Source organism: Myodes glareolus, chromosome 5 (assembly GCF_982192425.1).
Source record: "Myodes glareolus chromosome 5, mMyoGla1.1, whole genome shotgun sequence".
Classification (NCBI taxonomy): domain Eukaryota; kingdom Metazoa; phylum Chordata; class Mammalia; order Rodentia; family Cricetidae; genus Myodes; species Myodes glareolus.
In genome coordinates, this window is record NC_142030.1 from 66,859,763 (window position 1) to 66,877,914 (window position 18,152).

At 44.5% G+C, this 18,152-nt stretch overlaps 1 protein-coding gene across 1 annotated transcript; it reads right to left on the reverse strand.

The window, feature by feature from the left end:
- Window positions 1–272: 272 nt before the first annotated feature.
- On the reverse strand, window positions 273–17,669 carry LOC148122102 (uncharacterized). Its single transcript, XM_087906645.1, has 5 exons — window positions 17,553–17,669; window positions 12,444–12,612; window positions 5,499–5,583; window positions 5,137–5,218; window positions 273–2,943 (listed from the first exon to the last, which is right to left on the reverse strand). Exons 1-5 carry the CDS (start codon window positions 17,667–17,669, stop codon window positions 2,854–2,856), a joined length of 543 nt encoding a protein of 180 aa, XP_087762771.1. The 3' UTR covers window positions 273–2,853.
- Between the last annotated feature and the right edge of the window lie 483 nt (window positions 17,670–18,152).

Genomic DNA, 18,152 nt, shown 5'->3' on the forward strand with positions numbered 1-18,152 from the left:
CATTTAGTAAATGTGATTCAGTGACCACATAATCCCTAGGTGCAAAGGGACACCCTGGAAGAATTAAAAACAACATTATTGTATATATGAAATATTATATAAAACTGGTTAGGAATTGGCAAGATGGCTGAATGGTTAAAGGTGCTGTTATCAAGCTTGACAACTGAATTCAATCTCCAGAACCCACATGGTGGAAGGAGAGAACCTACTCCCAAAAATTGCCCTCTGAATTCCAAAGGCTAGCCTTATGACATATGTACACACACAATAAATATGTATAAATAACATATATTTATTTATTATTTGTTATTATTGAATAATTATATAAATATTACATAAATTTGTATTTTATTATATATTAGATATATATTACATATTAAAAATGAACTGGTTAGACATACTTACAACAGCAACCAAATATATACCAGCAATGTATGAGAGGTGTGTGATATACTGGGGAGGCTGTACCATTGGATAAATAGCATTTAATGACACCATAGTGTCTTTAAAAGATATCCGATCAAAGACTATATAGGTCACAGGTTGAAACCCTATTCTACCACCTCCTTAATGGTTCTCACCCTCAATTAACTCTTCCTTAGAAAGAAGGCACTGAACACAAATGAACAGCAATTGAATGAAGGGAAACCGGAAAGCAAAGCTGAAGAAAGAATGCATTTTTGAGACTATGGCCTGAAGGCTTTGATAGTTGAGAAATCCAAGGCCAAATAACCACCTCAGGTGTGTAGTAGAGGACACTGTCATTACAACAGCATTCACTGGGAACTTTTAGCTTCACATACACACAACAGAAGGGAAACAATGTCCAGAACGTGGTAAAATGTCTCAAAACCTGTGTTTCCAATGAGACAGACATGAAAACCCTTTGTAAACTGCTAATCACCAAGCACATGAGATGAAACCAGGAGCTGGAGATGTGGCTCAGTGGCCCAGCGCTTGCCTGGCATGCTGGAGGCCCTAGGTTCGATCCTCAGCAATGTGAAAAAATGGAAAGAAGCCAGAAATTGTGGAGAAATGCAATGTTACCACCAAATGGCCTTCTTAGATTGGTAGTATAACTCTGTAGTAGAGCACCAACCTAGCCTGTGAGGCCCTGAGCTTGGTCACTAGCATCTAGGGGGGAAAGGTTGTAGTTGCCAAAAAACAGTTAACAACAAGAAATCTCAAATTTATGATGTAACCAGAATCATTTGTTCTGAGTATTAATTGCTATTGCTTTGTAGACAAACAATTTGAGATCCAACTGGTACCTCCAGAGTGCTGGGATTAAAAGTATACACCACCACCCCCAGCCCTAGCAACATTTCTTAATCTTATTTATATTTACAGTATTCGTATAATGCTTGACACTTTTAAGTATTTAATAGATGTGTACCTAAAGAATTGTTGAATGAGAACTCAGATATCTAGTATTAATTCTCCTGATAATTAGAAACAACTTGAAGTATTAAGTCTCTTTTTACTTTCAATTAAGTACTTTAATGGAAATTTTTTCATGTGCAAGTATATAACAGGAGGAACACATGTGTGGTATATGTTCATGTACACATAAGGGTGAACATGCTTATACTCACACAGAGGTCAGAGGATGGTGGGTGTGCTGATCTTTCACTTTCTGCTTTATTCCTTCAAGGCAGGGCCTCTCACTGGCCCTGGAGGAAGTGATAAGCAAGCCCTAGGGATCCTCCTGTCTCCACCTCCCTCAGCACTAGGCTTAGAGATGCGCACACAGGACCACTCCTGGCTTTTTAGGAGGGTGTTGGAATTAAACTCTGGTTCTCATGTTTGTACAGCAAGCGCTTTTACTCACCGAGACATTGTCCTCGCCCCAGAAAAATGTTCTACTATTGTTTTCAGGATATTCTGCCAATCCCAGAGAATATGAAGATCATTGAGTATAAGGAAGCTTCTCAATACTGCATTCAGCATTTATAAAACAATCTGAAGAAATTAGTAGACATCTATTTAAGAAGAGTGTTGAGAGATGTTGAAAGTGTAAGATTTTAGACAATTCTGAAGCCATTTCTGACAATTCCAAACCCTCTCAGCCTCTGTGCCTCAGTGCTTTCCTTCCTCCCCTGGGAACCAAGGACCTAACAGCTACACATGCACATACTCGGTTCCTGAACAGTTACCCATACACGTATGTTTTGACTCAGTCCCCTGGGAAACGGGGTCAAAATGACCTCTTACCTCATCTGATCTGACAATAGTTCTCCAGTCAATTATTGGTATTAGCCCTTTTCGAATAAGCCAATCATAATGGTCAAGGAACAACCCCTCTTGTTTCTATGGGGCCTTCTCCTTTAAAAGCAGACTGTACCAGTTAATCGAGGTCTCTCGGCTTCCCAAATGCTGGGGGACCCTGTCATGACAGAATTAATAAAATCCTCATGCTTTTGCATCGGCTGTGGTGTATGAGGTGGTCTCTGGGGGCGACTCCTTCTCGGGTTGGACACTAGAGTCCAACAAAAGTATTTTAGGTAGTTGAGTTCATCTGAGCACTTGTATGTAAAAGAACATTCACGTTTACAGAGAGCAGTCAACAGCAAGGCAGGTTGTTTAGTAGTAGTTACCATGGTAGCAAAGGAAACGTCTAGCCTGCCCATCAAGGTGTTGCCACCACACCTTGCTGTATACTTTCAGCTATTGTTTCTGGTTGTCCTGGTTATTTAGTTTTATTTGGGAGTGAGGCCCAACGAAGAAACAAGAAGAATAAAAGTTGAGTCCTGAAGGAGATTAACATCAAGCAGTTAAATCCAAACCATCATTCGTCTTCTCCAAAGGAGGCAGGAGATCCATTGCTGCCCTGCAAACCAGCTTGAGGGCTCATTAGGGAAGTAAAAGAGTAACAGATGATTCTTCCTTCTGCTGCAAATCACACGGAGAGATAATATTTAACATCCAGGAGCTGCCGGAGGCCTGGGGATGAAGAAGCAAGCCAAAGTTGGATACACAAACCTCTCTGTTTTCACAGAATAGTAGACAAGCAACAGAATCTCAGTGCAGGACAGTGCTAGGAATGTACAAGGATCCTCCACAGCAAAAATGTGCTACCCAATAACACATCTCGAAAACAGAGGCTGTCTCTGCTGCCTCCGAGTTTACCTCCACGTCTAGCACATAGTGAATGCCAAGAGGGTGCAAACAAGGAGCTCTACAAGCTGTCTAGGAAAGCTGCAGGCACCACATAACTGAAGTCACGCATCCCAAGGGTGTTTGTTTGTTAGGCTTTATCTATTATTTATTTATCCATCTGTATGTGTGTATTTGTGTGTGTGTGTGTGTGTGTGTGTGTGTATACATCCATGCATTTATGTGCAACACATGCAATAATCCATGGAGGCCAGAAGAGGGAGTCAGAGCATTTGTAAGCCCTGTAGTTGCTGTGAATGGAATTCTGCTGACCCCATCATTCTGACCCAAGTTTTAAAGGTTCTTGCACATAATTCCTTACCAGAGTTTATGACTACTGGGCATAAGTTAGTCTTTATTTATTCTAGTTCAGCAATGCTATCATGGTTATGAGTTACCATCTTGTGATTGCCTCCACATCTCAAGCATTTTGGAGGACGAGTTTGCCATTTTAGTACTCTTCCCCAGGATGTGAATTCTGATCACTCCGGGGAAGCTACTGTTTATCAGCTTCAGAGATGTGCTTTAACACTGATCCGAGGAATGGCCAGTAACTACTTCTCCATCCCAGGAATAACCGAAGGTTTGCTATGCAAGTTATTTTTCCACCATCCATGGAACCAGGATCTCTGACCTGAGATGGAGTTCAGGATAGTCCCAGCACTTGGAAGGCAGAGGCAAGAGGATCTCTGTGAGCTCAAGGCCAGCCTCGACAGACAGACAGGGATATAGCAAAACACTGTCTCAAAAAATAATAACAACAAAAAGATATTCTCATCAAACTGCCTCATTCGTAAGAAACAGAGTAAGTGGGATATGGCCCAAGGTCTCATTGCTGGGTGGTGGCAAGGACAGCATTAGGATCAGATTTTTCCTGTTTGCTGCTCTGGCTACCATTCAGCCTGGGTCTCGTTTCTCCACATGTACATCTTCTACATCGTCATCCATATTTCACCTTTCCACGGCGTTTCATGGGATTCAAATCACTGTCACCCAAACAGCTTCACCAGTAACCTTGAGAGCAATGATAACCAGTGTTAGAAGGAGCACTTGTTGGTTTCTCATAGCAGAGCAGTTACCGAGTGCTTTTGCATGATTTCATTAACCCTCACAATGGTCCTAGATATCGGAAGACTAGCATACTATTTTTTCCCCACTCTTTTATGGGTCGGGGGAATATAGGCTGAAGTGGGTTAAGTAGCTTGCCCAAGGCTACACATCTAGGAAACCGAGCAGTTTAGCATCGTCCTAATTGCCTGCCAGAGCCCCTCCAACAGTCTCCAGCCACCCACTGTGCTTCCCCCAAATGCCCTCTGGAGTAGACAAAGAAGGTATTATACAATGCATTGTAAAGCCGGTGCTCTGCTTGGAGTCTTCAGCTTGGTTTTATAGGAATTTTACAGTCTCTCAGGCCCAGAAAAGAAAATAATTCCCCTCAGAAAAGAATAAAGTGAAAGCGGCCCTCCGGGGATACCTGCAGTTGAAGGACAAGAACAGGAAGAAATGCCAGCACATAATTAGGAGCAACTGCCCCGGTCCATAAAGCCATAAGCTTGAAAGTGCATTGGTTTCATGTCAGAGCAGACTGTGTAAGATTTAAAAGTGTGAGTACATAGAGCCGTGTTCACACACACGCACACACACACACACACACTGGGATGCACAACGTGATTACTAGAACAAGGCTCCGACTGGGTTGCCCGGTTACAGGCTGTGACTTAAGCAGGTACCAGCAGGCATTTGGGCTAAATTCTTGGTATGTAGATGGAAGCACTAAGATGACCCAGGATGTGGGGACTGCTATCTCCCCAAAGTTCACCACCAGTATCTGCAGAAAACAACTGTTTTCCAACTGGAGCCACCGCTATGGAACTAGTGAACAAATTCTCAAATGTCCTAGCAACTTTATGAAAACTGTTCAGTTCCCACATTCCCCAGAGAAGGGAAATTCTCCCATTGCACATGCCCTCCCCGACTCACCCCAAGGAAATGTATACAACGCTGCATTAGCTCTCTAGTCTCACTGTTCAGGTTGGTGTTTCTCTCCATCCCCACGGCCAACCTGCAAGAAATACAGATAATTCTAAGAATCGCTTAGTGAAGTAAAAGGAATTTGGGTTGTGGGATTTGTCACACCTGCATTTGGTCCCTGGCTTAGCTACTCCTCGTTGTAATCTTGGGAATGTAGTTTAATTTCTCGAAACTTCCACTCCCTCATACATAAAGCAGGCTTAAGAACGGCTGCCTCTGCCTCAGGCAGAAGTTGTGAGGATTACCACACAGAAGCAAGTATACAGCTGGATTCGCTAAGAAGACACACTCTTTGCCCTTGAGAATCTTACCAGGTAGCCGGGGCCGTAGTGGTGATGTCAACCTGGTCTACAGCGTGAGTTCCAGGGCAGCCAGGGCTATACAGAAAAACACTATCTGGAAAGACCAAAAACATTGCCTCACTATCTAGCAGAGTGAAACACAGAGGTGGGTGCAATGGGGGCTGTAGGACCAGAGAGAAAGGTTAACCCTCCCCTGCCAGAGATGGATTTTAGAAAAACCTCACAGAAGTTTCTAATAGGATTAGCCAGCCAGAAGACACAGCCGGGGTTATGGTAAGGGACTGCATACGGAAGAATATGGAAAGTTCAGGGTGTTCCAGATATTGTTTGAGCCAAAGAACAGTGAAATGGGGCTGGGAGAGAACGAGTATAAATTTTAGAGTCAGGCAGTTGGGAGCTCCATCACTTTCCAGCCCTACATTTCAACCAAGTGACCTCTTCCTGAATCTCAGCGTCCCCATTTATGAAACGACTCTGATCACAGATCTTATATAGGCAAAATGCCTGGCACAGAATCTACTTCTTAAAATTATTTTGATTGCTCTGTATCTCTGTTTATCTACACAAATCTTGATGGTTGGCCTATAGTCTACAAACCTTTCCTTTCAAATCGGTGGAAACACAAATGGAGGAGTGATTCACTTAACTCATATTTGTTAAACACCACCATATGACAGACAAATGGGAATCCAACAGTGAACAAAACAGACAATTCTCGGCCCTGGTGGGACTTTCAGTTCCTAAATTGAGATGTGGGAGGGCAGTCTATGTGCGCCCCCCCCCCCCCCACACACACACAGCCCAGGCTTCCCAGTTCACTGATAAAAAGCTAATAAACCGGGAAAGCAAAGTTCCCAAGAGGTCTCGATGTTAATCCCACTTCCTAATAACAACGGGGAGGCTCCTGTCCTCTCCTTAATCGGGTCTTGCTTATCAAGCCCCAGCTTCCTGTTGTGACCCAGGGGAACTAGTGCCTTGTGTTGTTTGGCAGGAAGAAATGTCAAGGAGGGCTCAAGCGGTTCTCGGGCTCTGCTGCCTGAAGTGGTGGCAGGAGGAAATGGGAAAGCAGCGAGCACACACACAAAGGCTGTCCCAGTAAGATTCGCTTATCTCAGCGGCCAAGAGATAAGCAAGCTCAAATGCCTTGTGAGGGTGCAGAGGGGCTGTTATTTCAACAGCAGGATAATCATCCTTCACAGGTATGGTTATCTTTAAGAAAAGCCTTCACCACAGGAATCCCACTTAACCCCTCAGGCTGTAGGAGTTAGGAATTAACCTCATTAATCCCACCTTGCCCTTGTAAATTGACTCCTCTCTCTCCACACCCTCCTTCCACACAGCATTAAAACAACAAAACAAAACAAAACCCTCTTACCTCATTGACAGACACCTCCTCACAGCCAAGTCCATAAACTTTTCGAATATACTTGTTGGTTTCACTCATCCCACCGTGCACCAGTCCCAAGTGCCACTAAGAGTGTTCTTGCTGTCCCCAATGATGTCCTGTTTGTCTAGTCTCAAAGATACTTGTCAGTCTCTACCATGGCTGGCTTCTTGTGGCTTCTGAAACCAGTCACTGCTTGTTCTCCTCAGCCGGCTCCGTTCTGTCCTGCCTCCAGTCCCCTCTGCTACCCTCAACGCCTTCAACCACGCATGTACACCTCTCTGTCTCTCCCTTTCCTTAAGTGAGTTCTTTTTCCTCAGAATCCTATTCCAGCTTCCGGTTTGAGCACTCTTTCCTAACTCTTGGTCTCTCTCAACCTCAAAAACATACTCGGTCCCTCTCTGCTACATAGAGTCACTAAAGCACTTAGCATCTGGTGTTATGATAAACCAATGTTTCTTTATTCTGAAGAAAAGTAAGAAAAACTTCAGAAAAGAGGTGGTGATTTCTCAGGTTTTGCATTCCAAGTGCCTGGTTCCGTGCCTGGGACATGGCAGCCACTGAGGCGTCGAGGTATTGGCCAAATTTCCCAGACTCAAGCCATTGGAGGGTGCTGATCATTTGGTCTTGTGACTCTCTGCCTGAGCATGGAACCCAGCAAGGTTACAAGAATTTTAGTCTCAGTACGGAAGACACCTGTGAGCCTTGTAAGTCAAGGGGCGAGATGGTAGGAGGATTTCCTCTTCCCCACAGACATTGCTCATGTACCAGGTGTGGAAGTTTTGGTACGTGCAGTCTTCCTTTCATACTTCTCAGGACAAGAGAAGGAAAAAAAATAATCACCTCCCCTTTCTTCCTCCCACTAGACAGGCACCACCATCACTTCCTTTTGAGCCAGGAGGCAGGAAACCTAGCTTACCTCATGAAACTCCCAGTTAGCATTAGGTTTCCTCACAGGAGAATGTGCTAGGGAATGATCTAATAAGACACTATCACAGGGTTAGCCATGAATACTCCCTACCATCCCCTGAAGTAACATTCCAGGAAATGCACCCCCCACAAAAAAAATAGGAAACTTGGCTTGCCCTGGGATAAACAAGCTTTCTAAAGAGAGAGAGACTGCAGCAGACAGTGTGTGCGTTTGCCAATTACAAGCTCAAGTTCCACCCAAATACACACAATCAAAGGCTTTACCAAGGCCATCATTACAAGTACACGGCCCTCCTGCTGTTGCGGGCCACATTTTCCTGCCACAGTGAAGCAAGAGAAATGTCATCACAGCGGCGGCGAGGCAGAGACAGCTTGTTTGGAGTGGAGTGGCAAGGCCTCTGTTCCACCTGATGACTCATGTCACCTTGTCATGTTAGCGCCGCAGTCTGGGAGGGAGAGGAGGAAACCAAGAGGAAAAGAGTGGGCTGTGTGTGCATGTAATCTGTTTCACTGCTTTAGACGGCCTTTTAACGAGCTTTCTCATTAAGGGCTCTGTGGGTCTATGCTTAAAGTTTTCCGGAAACGCCGATTAGCAAGCTGAAATCAGATGGCACCTTCCCAGTGGCGGCTTGTTTCCAGGGAACTGTCAGGGAGAGAGACAATGGAAGAAGAGGTGGCCTAGCAAATCTGAAACCAAATGATGTGACTTTAGCCAATCCCCATGAAAATACTAATGTTCATCAATTATTAGAATATCAGAGGCATCCGGGATAGCTTTTGCTCTATTCATTCAACTTGTTCCTGGGAACAGAGAGGATAATTATCTCATGCTATTCTACCCCCTCAGCTCATATTTCCTGAAGGGCATGCATTACATTGCATCAAAGACCAAGTGCTCTCTGGACTCTGTCTCTTGCAGTAAGATGGGCACCAAGTCTTACCTAGGCTTCCTTTTTATATCTAGGGCTCAATGCAGTGTGCAAATTCAGTGTTATGTCCACTACATATAATTTAACCGTTGCACTAACTCAATGAGGTGCAACCGGCACATGGAAAATCCATCAAAGATTTAGGCAAGGGCTGAGCTGCACATCAGAGTACTTTATCAGGTTGCAGGACTCTGAAAACATTTCACTGTACTGACTGCCCCAAAGTAAAGCAACAGCCTTCCTTTAAAACTATCCAGAGGAAGAAATGTATTGAGATTCAGAGAGACAATTGCCTTGTTGCCGTGAGCATCGTCTGTTGGGTTTCTGCGTATGAATGGGTCCTTTTCATAACAGAGAGATAGATGTGGCTTTTGCTTTGTTTGCCTTGCCAGTGAGTTTACTTAACAGAATACAAGCACAGATGCATGAAAGTGAACCCTAGCTGTTGCCTAGCTTGAGCCAATTGTACTCCCTGCTTCTGTTTGGATGGTACAAAGAATGTCCTAGTCCCAGTGATTCTAGAGACATCCCTATGATATATTTGTAAACCCTGAGACAACGTTGGCCATTGGGGTAAGTATGATGGAGCATAAAACAAGGAGAGGGGCTGGGGCTGCCCCTCATTACTAATTCATTGAACTGGGTATAAACATTGAGAGAGGCTGATGCCATTCTCCCTAAAATGTTTGCTGAATGGTCCAGTTCCTCCCAAGTCTGGTGAAGAACAGTCTTGTATCTATGCCAAGGGCTCTCTCTCTCTCTCTCTCTCTCTCTCTCTCTCCACACACACACACACACACACACACACACACACACACACACATACACACACATGCACACATGTGCATCAGTGAAGAAGAGTGAGTGATTCATGCCCAGGGACATCAGAATGAGCTTGAATGTTCTCAGATCAACAATGTCAGTCCTTTGCATCATGATATAGGAAGGACAGCCAGCAGCAGAGCCCTGAAGGTTCTGATGAAGAAAACACTTGGTCTTCCAAGCTGGTGTGGCATCCTATTGGACGGCATTTATAGTTTCAGCAACCCTCCCTCTCCCCAGTGATTCTACTTCCTGCTGAAGTTCAAGGACTTCTGACCTAGTGGTGCCTTGGATCACTAGAGGGCAGCCTGGAACAGTTTTTTCCCAGCAATTCTCTCTTGCCAACTAACAAAGCTGTGGCACCCATATTGTTCCGGGCAGCAGCCTGCCAGCCCAGGCTGAAACCAGTCTCCTTTCAGAAGCTTGTCTAGTCTCCATCTCACTGAATATACCCTGCATGTATTCCCACAGTGGCCCTAGAAGAAATCTGATTTCTGACAGAAAAGGAGACCTTAAAGACTTACAAATTGCGTACCCTGAAACACTAAATATTAAAAGAATGAAGACATTCTTCCAACTCTCAAACACTTCAAAGATAAGGCAAAACTATAAAGACATCTTTATAGAAACAATTTTCAAATTAATAGGCTAAATTACTAAATTAGACATAGATAGATTCCAGCCTTTGTTAACCAAGGAGCCCCAGGTCCCAGCTGACTGCAATCATTGCAGAGACCAAGATACATGCAAATTATTGTGGGGAGGTTAGGATAAAAAGGGGCCTTGGGACAACGTGAGAAGAGAGGTGAGGGCAGCCCAATGGCTAACTCAAGGGCCCTTTCTTTGGGCTTCAGAAGGTACTTACCTAAATATGATCAGCTATCAATTTTCACATTGGCATCGTGGCCATGTATTCAATACAAGCTTGCACTGCACTAACGGGCGCCAAGCCCTGGGAATACAACGGCAGACAAGACAAAGACTGTCGTGCTCTCAGCTGTATACAGGGCGCGACAGGAAATGAACAGGCAGTTACCAAGTAGCGTACTAAGTGACAGGTAAAGCCGGGTCTGTGGTCACCCCGAGTACAGGAGGAAAAAGGAGGCTTCCCACAGCTAGGGTTCTGGAAGCATCTAGTAGAGGAGTTGGGGGCAGAGGGAGGGAGGGAAGGCATGCTTGAAGGCCAGGGAAGAGAGGAAGCAACGTATTAGAGGAACTGAGAGAAAAGCAATGAGTCTGGGTAAGTGGGTGAGGGGGAGCACACGGTGGACCGGTTCAGACTATAAGGAACCTGTTCCAACTGGGGTGTTCAGTAATAACCCTCAGGGCACTAAAGGGTTAAGAGCAGCGTTGTTAATCAGGTCCCCATATTAGGCGGGCCTGCCATGTCAGGGTCAGTGCTGCCTTGGAACATTAACAAACAAGCAAATCCGTAGGACTCTGCCGTTCCCTTTAATTGGACCTTTCCGGTTTCCTTCCTCCATCCATATTCACCAATTTCCCTTGAAAGCCTTTCAAAACAGAGTTCTATTTTAAGGTCATCTTCACTGGGAAGGAAGCAAGAACCTAGCAAATGTGATTGTCACACTTGCTGGACTGCCTGTCCTCAAATCCCTGTGTTCCTTGCAGCAGGTAATCTCGAGGGAGGTACAGAGGGAGGCAGGGGGACACCAAACCCCAACCCTGTTCCCTAGAATGGATTCTCACTTATTGAATGAAGGCAAGACAGAGGGGAAAACACAGAATCCTTTGGGTCTCTGCACAGAACATATGCAAAATGTACAAAGAAGCCTTATGTGCCGGGTAGCTGATGTTCAAGACTTTCCTTTCGGCACACACGTCAAAATTTAAAACCCCTGATCGAGCCTCCTGTCCCCCCCCCCCCCATCTACAGGTTGCCAAGACACAGGTGATAACAGTAAACTTCAATGGCCAGCAGGAGCGCTGTACAGCGCAGCCGCTTAAGCCTTATTTAATTAAAGTCTAATTCCAGGCTTGTTTGCCTAAAGAATGATATAAGAAAAGAGCCCCCCCCCCTTTTTTTTAATGGACTCCGCCCTCAGGCCTACACCACCGCAGCCTGCACTGTACTCTCATTTCCTAAAATGGAGAATAAGCCTTCGGGTAACACAGGTTCCACCACGCGGTTCCCTGGGACAGGAGGCTCACGCCCAGTTTCCTTTCCTTCAGAGCAAGGAAGAGTCTGGATGGAGGGCCTGGAGCCTCTGGTCACAAAAATAGACCGCTGGAGAGCGCGTGGATTGTCCTTTCCTGACAACGAGCTTACTCAGGAAGAGGCACTTACACGAGATTTTTTTTCCCCCTGTTTCTTTTCTTTTTTTCTTTTTCCTTCAAAAAGCATTCAATGGAAAAACAAAAGGGTGGAAAAGAAGCGCTTTTAGCCCCATCCTCTTTATTCCCCAAAACTGGCTCAGGCGAAGCCGTCCCCACTGCCACCCCCAAAGCTCCCTTTTGATGTACACCCACCCCCGCCCACCCCAACAGCTTCCAGATTCCTTTGCACCATGCCCCACCGAGTCCTAAAAGAACCATCGTCTCTCTGATTGTTGGGCTCATAACTGAAACTTCCCACACAGCGATATGAAGAGACATATGATTCAAGCCTCTCCATTCCAGAAATATTATTAGTCTCGGGGAAAAAAATAGGGGCCTGCTCTATGTCTGTCACCTGAAATAAACTCCCAGTTCCTTACCCACTGCTTCCCAGATGCTCGATTCTAAAGATTATTCAAGCTTATTTTGCCACCCCCGGGTTCCTTACCCCAACAGAGCCAGAGAGAGGGAAGAGGAAGGTGAAGCCCTCAGACGTTGGCCATCTGGGGGACGTGGGGGGTGTGGTCACATGGAGGGAAAATGTGCTGGTCTAACCTCTGAGACTCCCTAGAGAATCCAGTTTGTGTCTCTTTGCAGAGCTCGGAACAGCCTGTATGTTCTCCTCTCCCTGTGGTGTGCCTGGCGCTTCCCCAGTGAGATATCTCCCGTAGAAGCTTTTCCTGTGAGGGTGGGGAGCTTTTGTTCTCTGCGAAATCTGGCGCAGCTAATTAAAAGCATTGTCCTGGGAGGCGGGAAGTGGAGGGCTTCCAGGGACCGTGTTTTTACCGGGGGAGAGTAGCTGCTGCGTGCTATTGAGATGTTCTTGATCTCTTGGCCCTGCTGGGCTAGCCACTTCAGTGGGAGATTTTGATAAAGCCCGGTAAAATAAAAATAGACACATGAAGCAAAGGATTTTCTTTGCTTCCCTTTGCGTGTGTTCGTTCTGCGATGAGCTGGGTTTCAATTACAAACCATTTCAGAGAATGACCCTCCAATAGTTTGGCTTTTGATTCCAACTGACCTGAAAGATTTTGGAGGTCATGGGACAAGAACCTTACTCTGTTTCACTGTTTCCTGGCCAATTGCATGCAGGCATATTGCTGAAGTAAAATTTCTAGCAACATTTAATTATTGGTTGACAATGTAGAAATAGTTAAAAACAACTCTTAGCTATTAATTTGGAAAACATGAGTGGTTGGGGCCATAGAGATGGCTCAGCAGTTAGGAACACTGACTGTTCTTCCAGAGGACCTGGGTTCAATTCCCTACACCCACATGGCAGGCTAACAACCATCTGTAATCCCAGTTGCAAGTGGGGGGGTAGACGCCCACTTCTGACCTCTAAAGGTACCAAGAATGTATGTGGTATACAGACAAGCAAGCAGACAAACACTCATACACATAAACTAAAATAAAAATAAATAAAACAGGAGTATGGCATTGTATGGCATCATACAAGTCTTAAAATAGCTTATAATCTAGGATTGTCCCCAAACTTTGCTGAGGCAGTATTCATTTGAGAAAAACCACTTCTCTAGTTTGCCATCTCTAGAGTCAAGAAGCATCATTCATTCACCAGATGCTACAGATTTTTACCGTTGCAGAATATCAGTTAAAGATGTGTTACATTCTTTTATGCTGTGGAATATTTGTTTAATGATGCACAGATATGTTGCATTTTTTTATGTTGCTTTTGTTTAATTCTGTAAAACTGTGTTATTTTGCCTGCCTAAAACACCTTATTGGTCTAATAAAGAGCTGAACAGCCAATAGCAAGGCAGGAGAGGGATAGACAGGGCTGGCAGGCATAAAGAATAAATAGAAGGAGAAAAAGAAAAGAGAGAGGAGTGAGAAGAGAAGGAGAGGAGGACACCAGGGGTCAGCCACACAGCCAGACACAGAATAAAAAAGAAAGAAAAGATATACAGAAATAGAAAAAGGTAAAAGCCCAGAGGCATAAGGTAGACAGGATAATTTAAATTTTAAAAAGCTGGTTAGAAGCAATTCAAGCGAAGGCCAGGCATTTATAAGTAATAATAAGTCTTCATGTATTTATTTGGGAGCTGGGTGGTGAGCCCCCAAAGAGCCAAAGGAGAAAAACAAAACAAACCCAACTACAATTTGCTGAGCATGAACTCTCTGTGCCAGGCCGTGTTCTGGATGCCTCGTCTGGAGAAGTAAACAAGACAAAGACAGATCATAGGGTGCATATAGTCAGGGAAAATGAACAATAAACCATGTCCAATACCTAGATTATAAAATGTATTAAGTGGTGATAAGTGCCTGGAGTCAGGGAGCAGATTAAAATAAGGCCACCTGGGAGAGTTATGATGCAATTGAACAGGGACGTGGTAGAAGAGACGGCCAGCTGGAGGTTACTGAAGGTGAAGAACCTGGTGGGGGGGGGGGGGGCATTGCAAAGCACCTGAGATGAGAATGACCTGGAACAAGGAGGCCTTTGTGACTGCAGTGGGAAAGGACAGGAAGAGAGAGCAAAGGGGTGACACTCTTGACCAACAGAGTCCTGGGTGGCATCTTAAGGATTTTTGTCTTTGATGGGAAAGAGGGAACCATCAGAGGTTTTGGAGCAAAGGAACTCAATGATCAGATTCAAGTTTTAATAGAATCATCCTGTCTGCTATGGAGGAAAATACACCGTGAAAAAGATCAGCAAAAGAGATGAGTCCTGGGTGTATACACAAATTTTCCTCCGGATAGATTTTGAAAGTAGAGCCAACCAGGTTGCTGAAAGATCAGATGTGGAATGTGAGAATAAGAATCAAATTCAAGCTAATGCCAAGACTTTCGGCCTGGCAATTGAGAGGAAGGAAAAAGCATCAGCTGAGAAAGGGAAGGCTACACCGGGTCACTTTGAATCCATCTGATCCAAGTAACTTTATCTGTGGTTCTCATTCAAAAGTGTGCTCATGACAGTCATAAGGGGCATCCTTGCTGGTCACACCAGAGATTCTGTTTAATAGACAGTAAGTCTGAATTGAGGTCCAACAATAGACATTTAATATACGCATTAAATAGTGAACCACTGAATTGTTTTAAAAAAAAAACTGATGAAAGTCAGTGTGCTTAAAATTCTTCACTCCGTAATGAAACAAATGAAAGAATTTATAGACAACTCTCCCACTCTCTATGATGGTCTATATACTGTGGGTCCTTCTCTGAATATATATTCTTAAAGAATTGTTTAGTTTATTACCAATTGAGGCCAAAGCGTTTTTTTTAAGCCACATAGAATGAAGCTGTGAGGTTAACTTTCAATCTACTCCAGTGGGAAATTAATAACACTGCTCTCAGAACAGTAATTTGACAAGTAAATTAAGGTTGTTTTGCTGTCGCGTAGTTTGACCTATCTAAACATCAAGCCAATCACCATGCCTCCAACCAGAAAGCAATGGCAGAGGCTAATTTTCATTGTAAAATAAATGGCAAGACGAGATGAGTGTCTCCAGAGAGTGGGGTGTGGGGGTGCACACCTGTAATACTGGCATGTTGGGAGGCAGAAACAAGAACCGTTGCACGTCAGAAGCCAGCCTTGTCTACAAAGCAAGTTCCAGTCTAGTCAGTAGTACACAGCAAAACCCTATCTCAAAAACAGACAAAGATAATCATCTCCAAGGACATTGTCAGTGAAACTTAAAAAGGGCATAATAGTCTGTCTGGGACTCATCCTGATCCCAGTTTCCAGATTTGAAAACTGAGACTCAGAGAAGCCAATCACATTCTTTCTTACACTCAACTAGAAAGTCAGTGTTGGGACTAGGCTTCAGAGCTGCCCATCAATGGCCAGCCCGCAAGGCTGGTTCCCAGGGCTGTCAGCATTTGCTTGTCACAATTGGTTCCACCAGGGGTTGGAATCCTTTGGTGAAAAGGGAGGTTGCATAATGAAGCCATATTCAATAGGGACTCGCTATTCAGTGCGCCTCCCGACTGGATCGCGCTTTTATCCCGGATCATTTTCTCCAGCTATTTATTTCTGTGCGGTGGTGGAAACATTGACGACAAAATGGCACCTTCTTACCCGGTTGCCCGTGCGTCTGACTCACACCTGCTGACAGGACCAAGCCTGTCAGTGGCGTGGTTCCCCGGGGAGCCGGAGGTGGGTATTAACTTGCCCTTGCCCTCCCCATCATCGTCATGAAGACTGTCAGCTGAGTTCTGTTTTTGTTTTTTTTTTTTTTAAAAAAAGAAAAGAAAAGAAAAGAAACAAGAAAAGAGAAAGAAACAAAGCAACTGGGCAAACCTTTATTACTCAGTGGGTCACCACAGGCAGAGAAAGCAGCTCAATTTTCCAGTCTCACGTGGGAGCTCCAGGCTGGCAGTTGAAAGGCCAGCTTTTGACTTGTAAAACAGCAGCTAAATTGGCTACAGAGGCGCTTCTGCGGAGAAACAGTGCTCTCCCCTCTCTGCATCCAACCTTTATGCTACAAATATTCTCTTCAGCAGGTGGAGCATCTGCTGGACGACATTTATTTGGGGGAAGCATTTAGAGTGCTTGTCCTTTTGAAATCGAGCATCCGTTTAACCTAACAACAGCATTCACACCCATCAAGAGAGGGCCAATTGAAGCAGTGTCCCTTTCTCGTTTCCAGGAGGCTGTACTTTGCTTTCTCATTAATGACAATAGATAGGCTGGTATTCAGTTTTAGCTCCCAGATTCTCCCTGCCCCAGACTCTTTAGACTCCAACTCTTTGCGAGGCAGCTGTCCCGTGAGCAAGGATCATCGTCTTGTTATTACAAAGAGCAAAGGTGTCTGGTTATTTGTGGATTAAGCCCCTGACCTTATCTTCTTTAGCCTTGTTCAATGTCACCCCCACACAGACCATCTGCCTATGGGATCTGCTTGGATTTAGCTGGCCTAAGGAAACAACTTAGCGCACAGGACTTAGGTCATTTTTTTATTATCGCTGTTTTGAAATACATGGTCTTCGCGTGCATAGTTGTTAAATGGCTAGAGCTGATGTGTGTTTTTTCCCCTCTCTCCTGAGGTTGTTTTGGGATATTGGGAAAGAGGGAACAATGAAGAACAAATTGCTCTGATTAATAATGTATTTATAGTTCAGTCTGTCGGGTGATTTCCCAGGATGCCAGCGTTTCTTTATGAGGACAGAAATACTGTATCTGTGACTGTCTAGCCCTACAATAGGCAGGAGCCAGAAGAGAATATGCAGTAACAGGAGTGGGATGCCCTTTTATTTATATGTATATGTATATGTTTGCCAGATTGGTGATATAAATACATGGAGCCCAGCTTGCCTAACTGCTCTGAAACTCGTCTCAAGTCATTCCAGTTCCCCCTAGACTGTGTCCTTGGAAACACATCCACTGCTGTTAAGCGACTTTTTTTACCCCCACCCCCACCCCCAAACCTAGGGAGCACCTGGAGGCATGTTTTCATTATGAAAAATTTAACTTTTAAATTACACAATCTGTCGAAGCTCGAACTGAGGTCTGGTTTCCACAACTCTGGAAATAGAAAGCACCTTCAGAACCCGGCCTTGACAAGGCAAGGTAAGGGAGAGGATGGGTATTTGTGACACTGGGACGGAGGGAAGGCCAAACTCTTAAAGAACTTTAAAACAAGTTCAAACAGTTACCTTAATGTTTACATGATTTTAATAGTCATCTTTATGTAAAGAAGACATTACCTCAGACTCAGTCATGATGCCTCTAGGAACCTTGAGGTGTCGTCCTGTTTGCTTAAGACCTCCTTCACTACGGAGGATCATTCCCAGGGTCCTTGGGTAGACACAGAATGACCTCATTTCCAAAAGCTCCAAGTGACCAGTGACTAACTTTGTAACCTCTCTCCCTCTCTCCTTTGCTCTCCCTTGCTCTCTTTCTTGTTTCTTTTCTTCCTTGCTTTTTCTTTTTACCTTTCTCCTTTCTCTTTTCTTCCCCTTGTAGTTCTGGGGGTTGAAATCAGGTCTTTGTGCACACTAAGCTCACCTCTACCACTGAGAGACTCTCCCCAAACTAACCCTCAACTTGGAATAATGATTCTTCAAGGTGCTGAATGTAACTTATTTAATATTTGCATATTGGGCTAATGTTAAATTTTTACTGTTACCTTTAGATGCAACTATTCATTTGTGAGCTCATTTCATAACTATTGAATGTGTAGGTATATGGAGAGAAATGACACCGCAGCTGCCTTTAAAAGTCGTAAAAGCCTGCGGGGCGGTGGTGGTGCACACCTTTAATCCCAACACTGGGAGACAGAGGCAGGCAGATCTCTGTGAGTTCAA

What these genes read in the sequence shown, in the direction of transcription:
- LOC148122102 (XM_087906645.1), bottom strand. Translation starts at nt 17,669, where the DNA reads ATGAGGTCATTCTGTGTCTACCCAAGGACCCTGGGAATGATCCTCCGT. An exon ending in ACTACGGCCCCGGCTACCTG is followed by an intron (nt 5,219 to 5,498) that starts GTAAGATTCTCA and finishes TATTTCTTGCAG; the next exon opens with GTTGGCCGTGGGGATGGAGA. An exon ending in GTTGTATACATTTCCTTGGG is followed by an intron (nt 2,944 to 5,136) that starts GTGAGTCGGGGA and finishes CTTCATCCCCAG; the next exon opens with GCCTCCGGCAGCTCCTGGAT.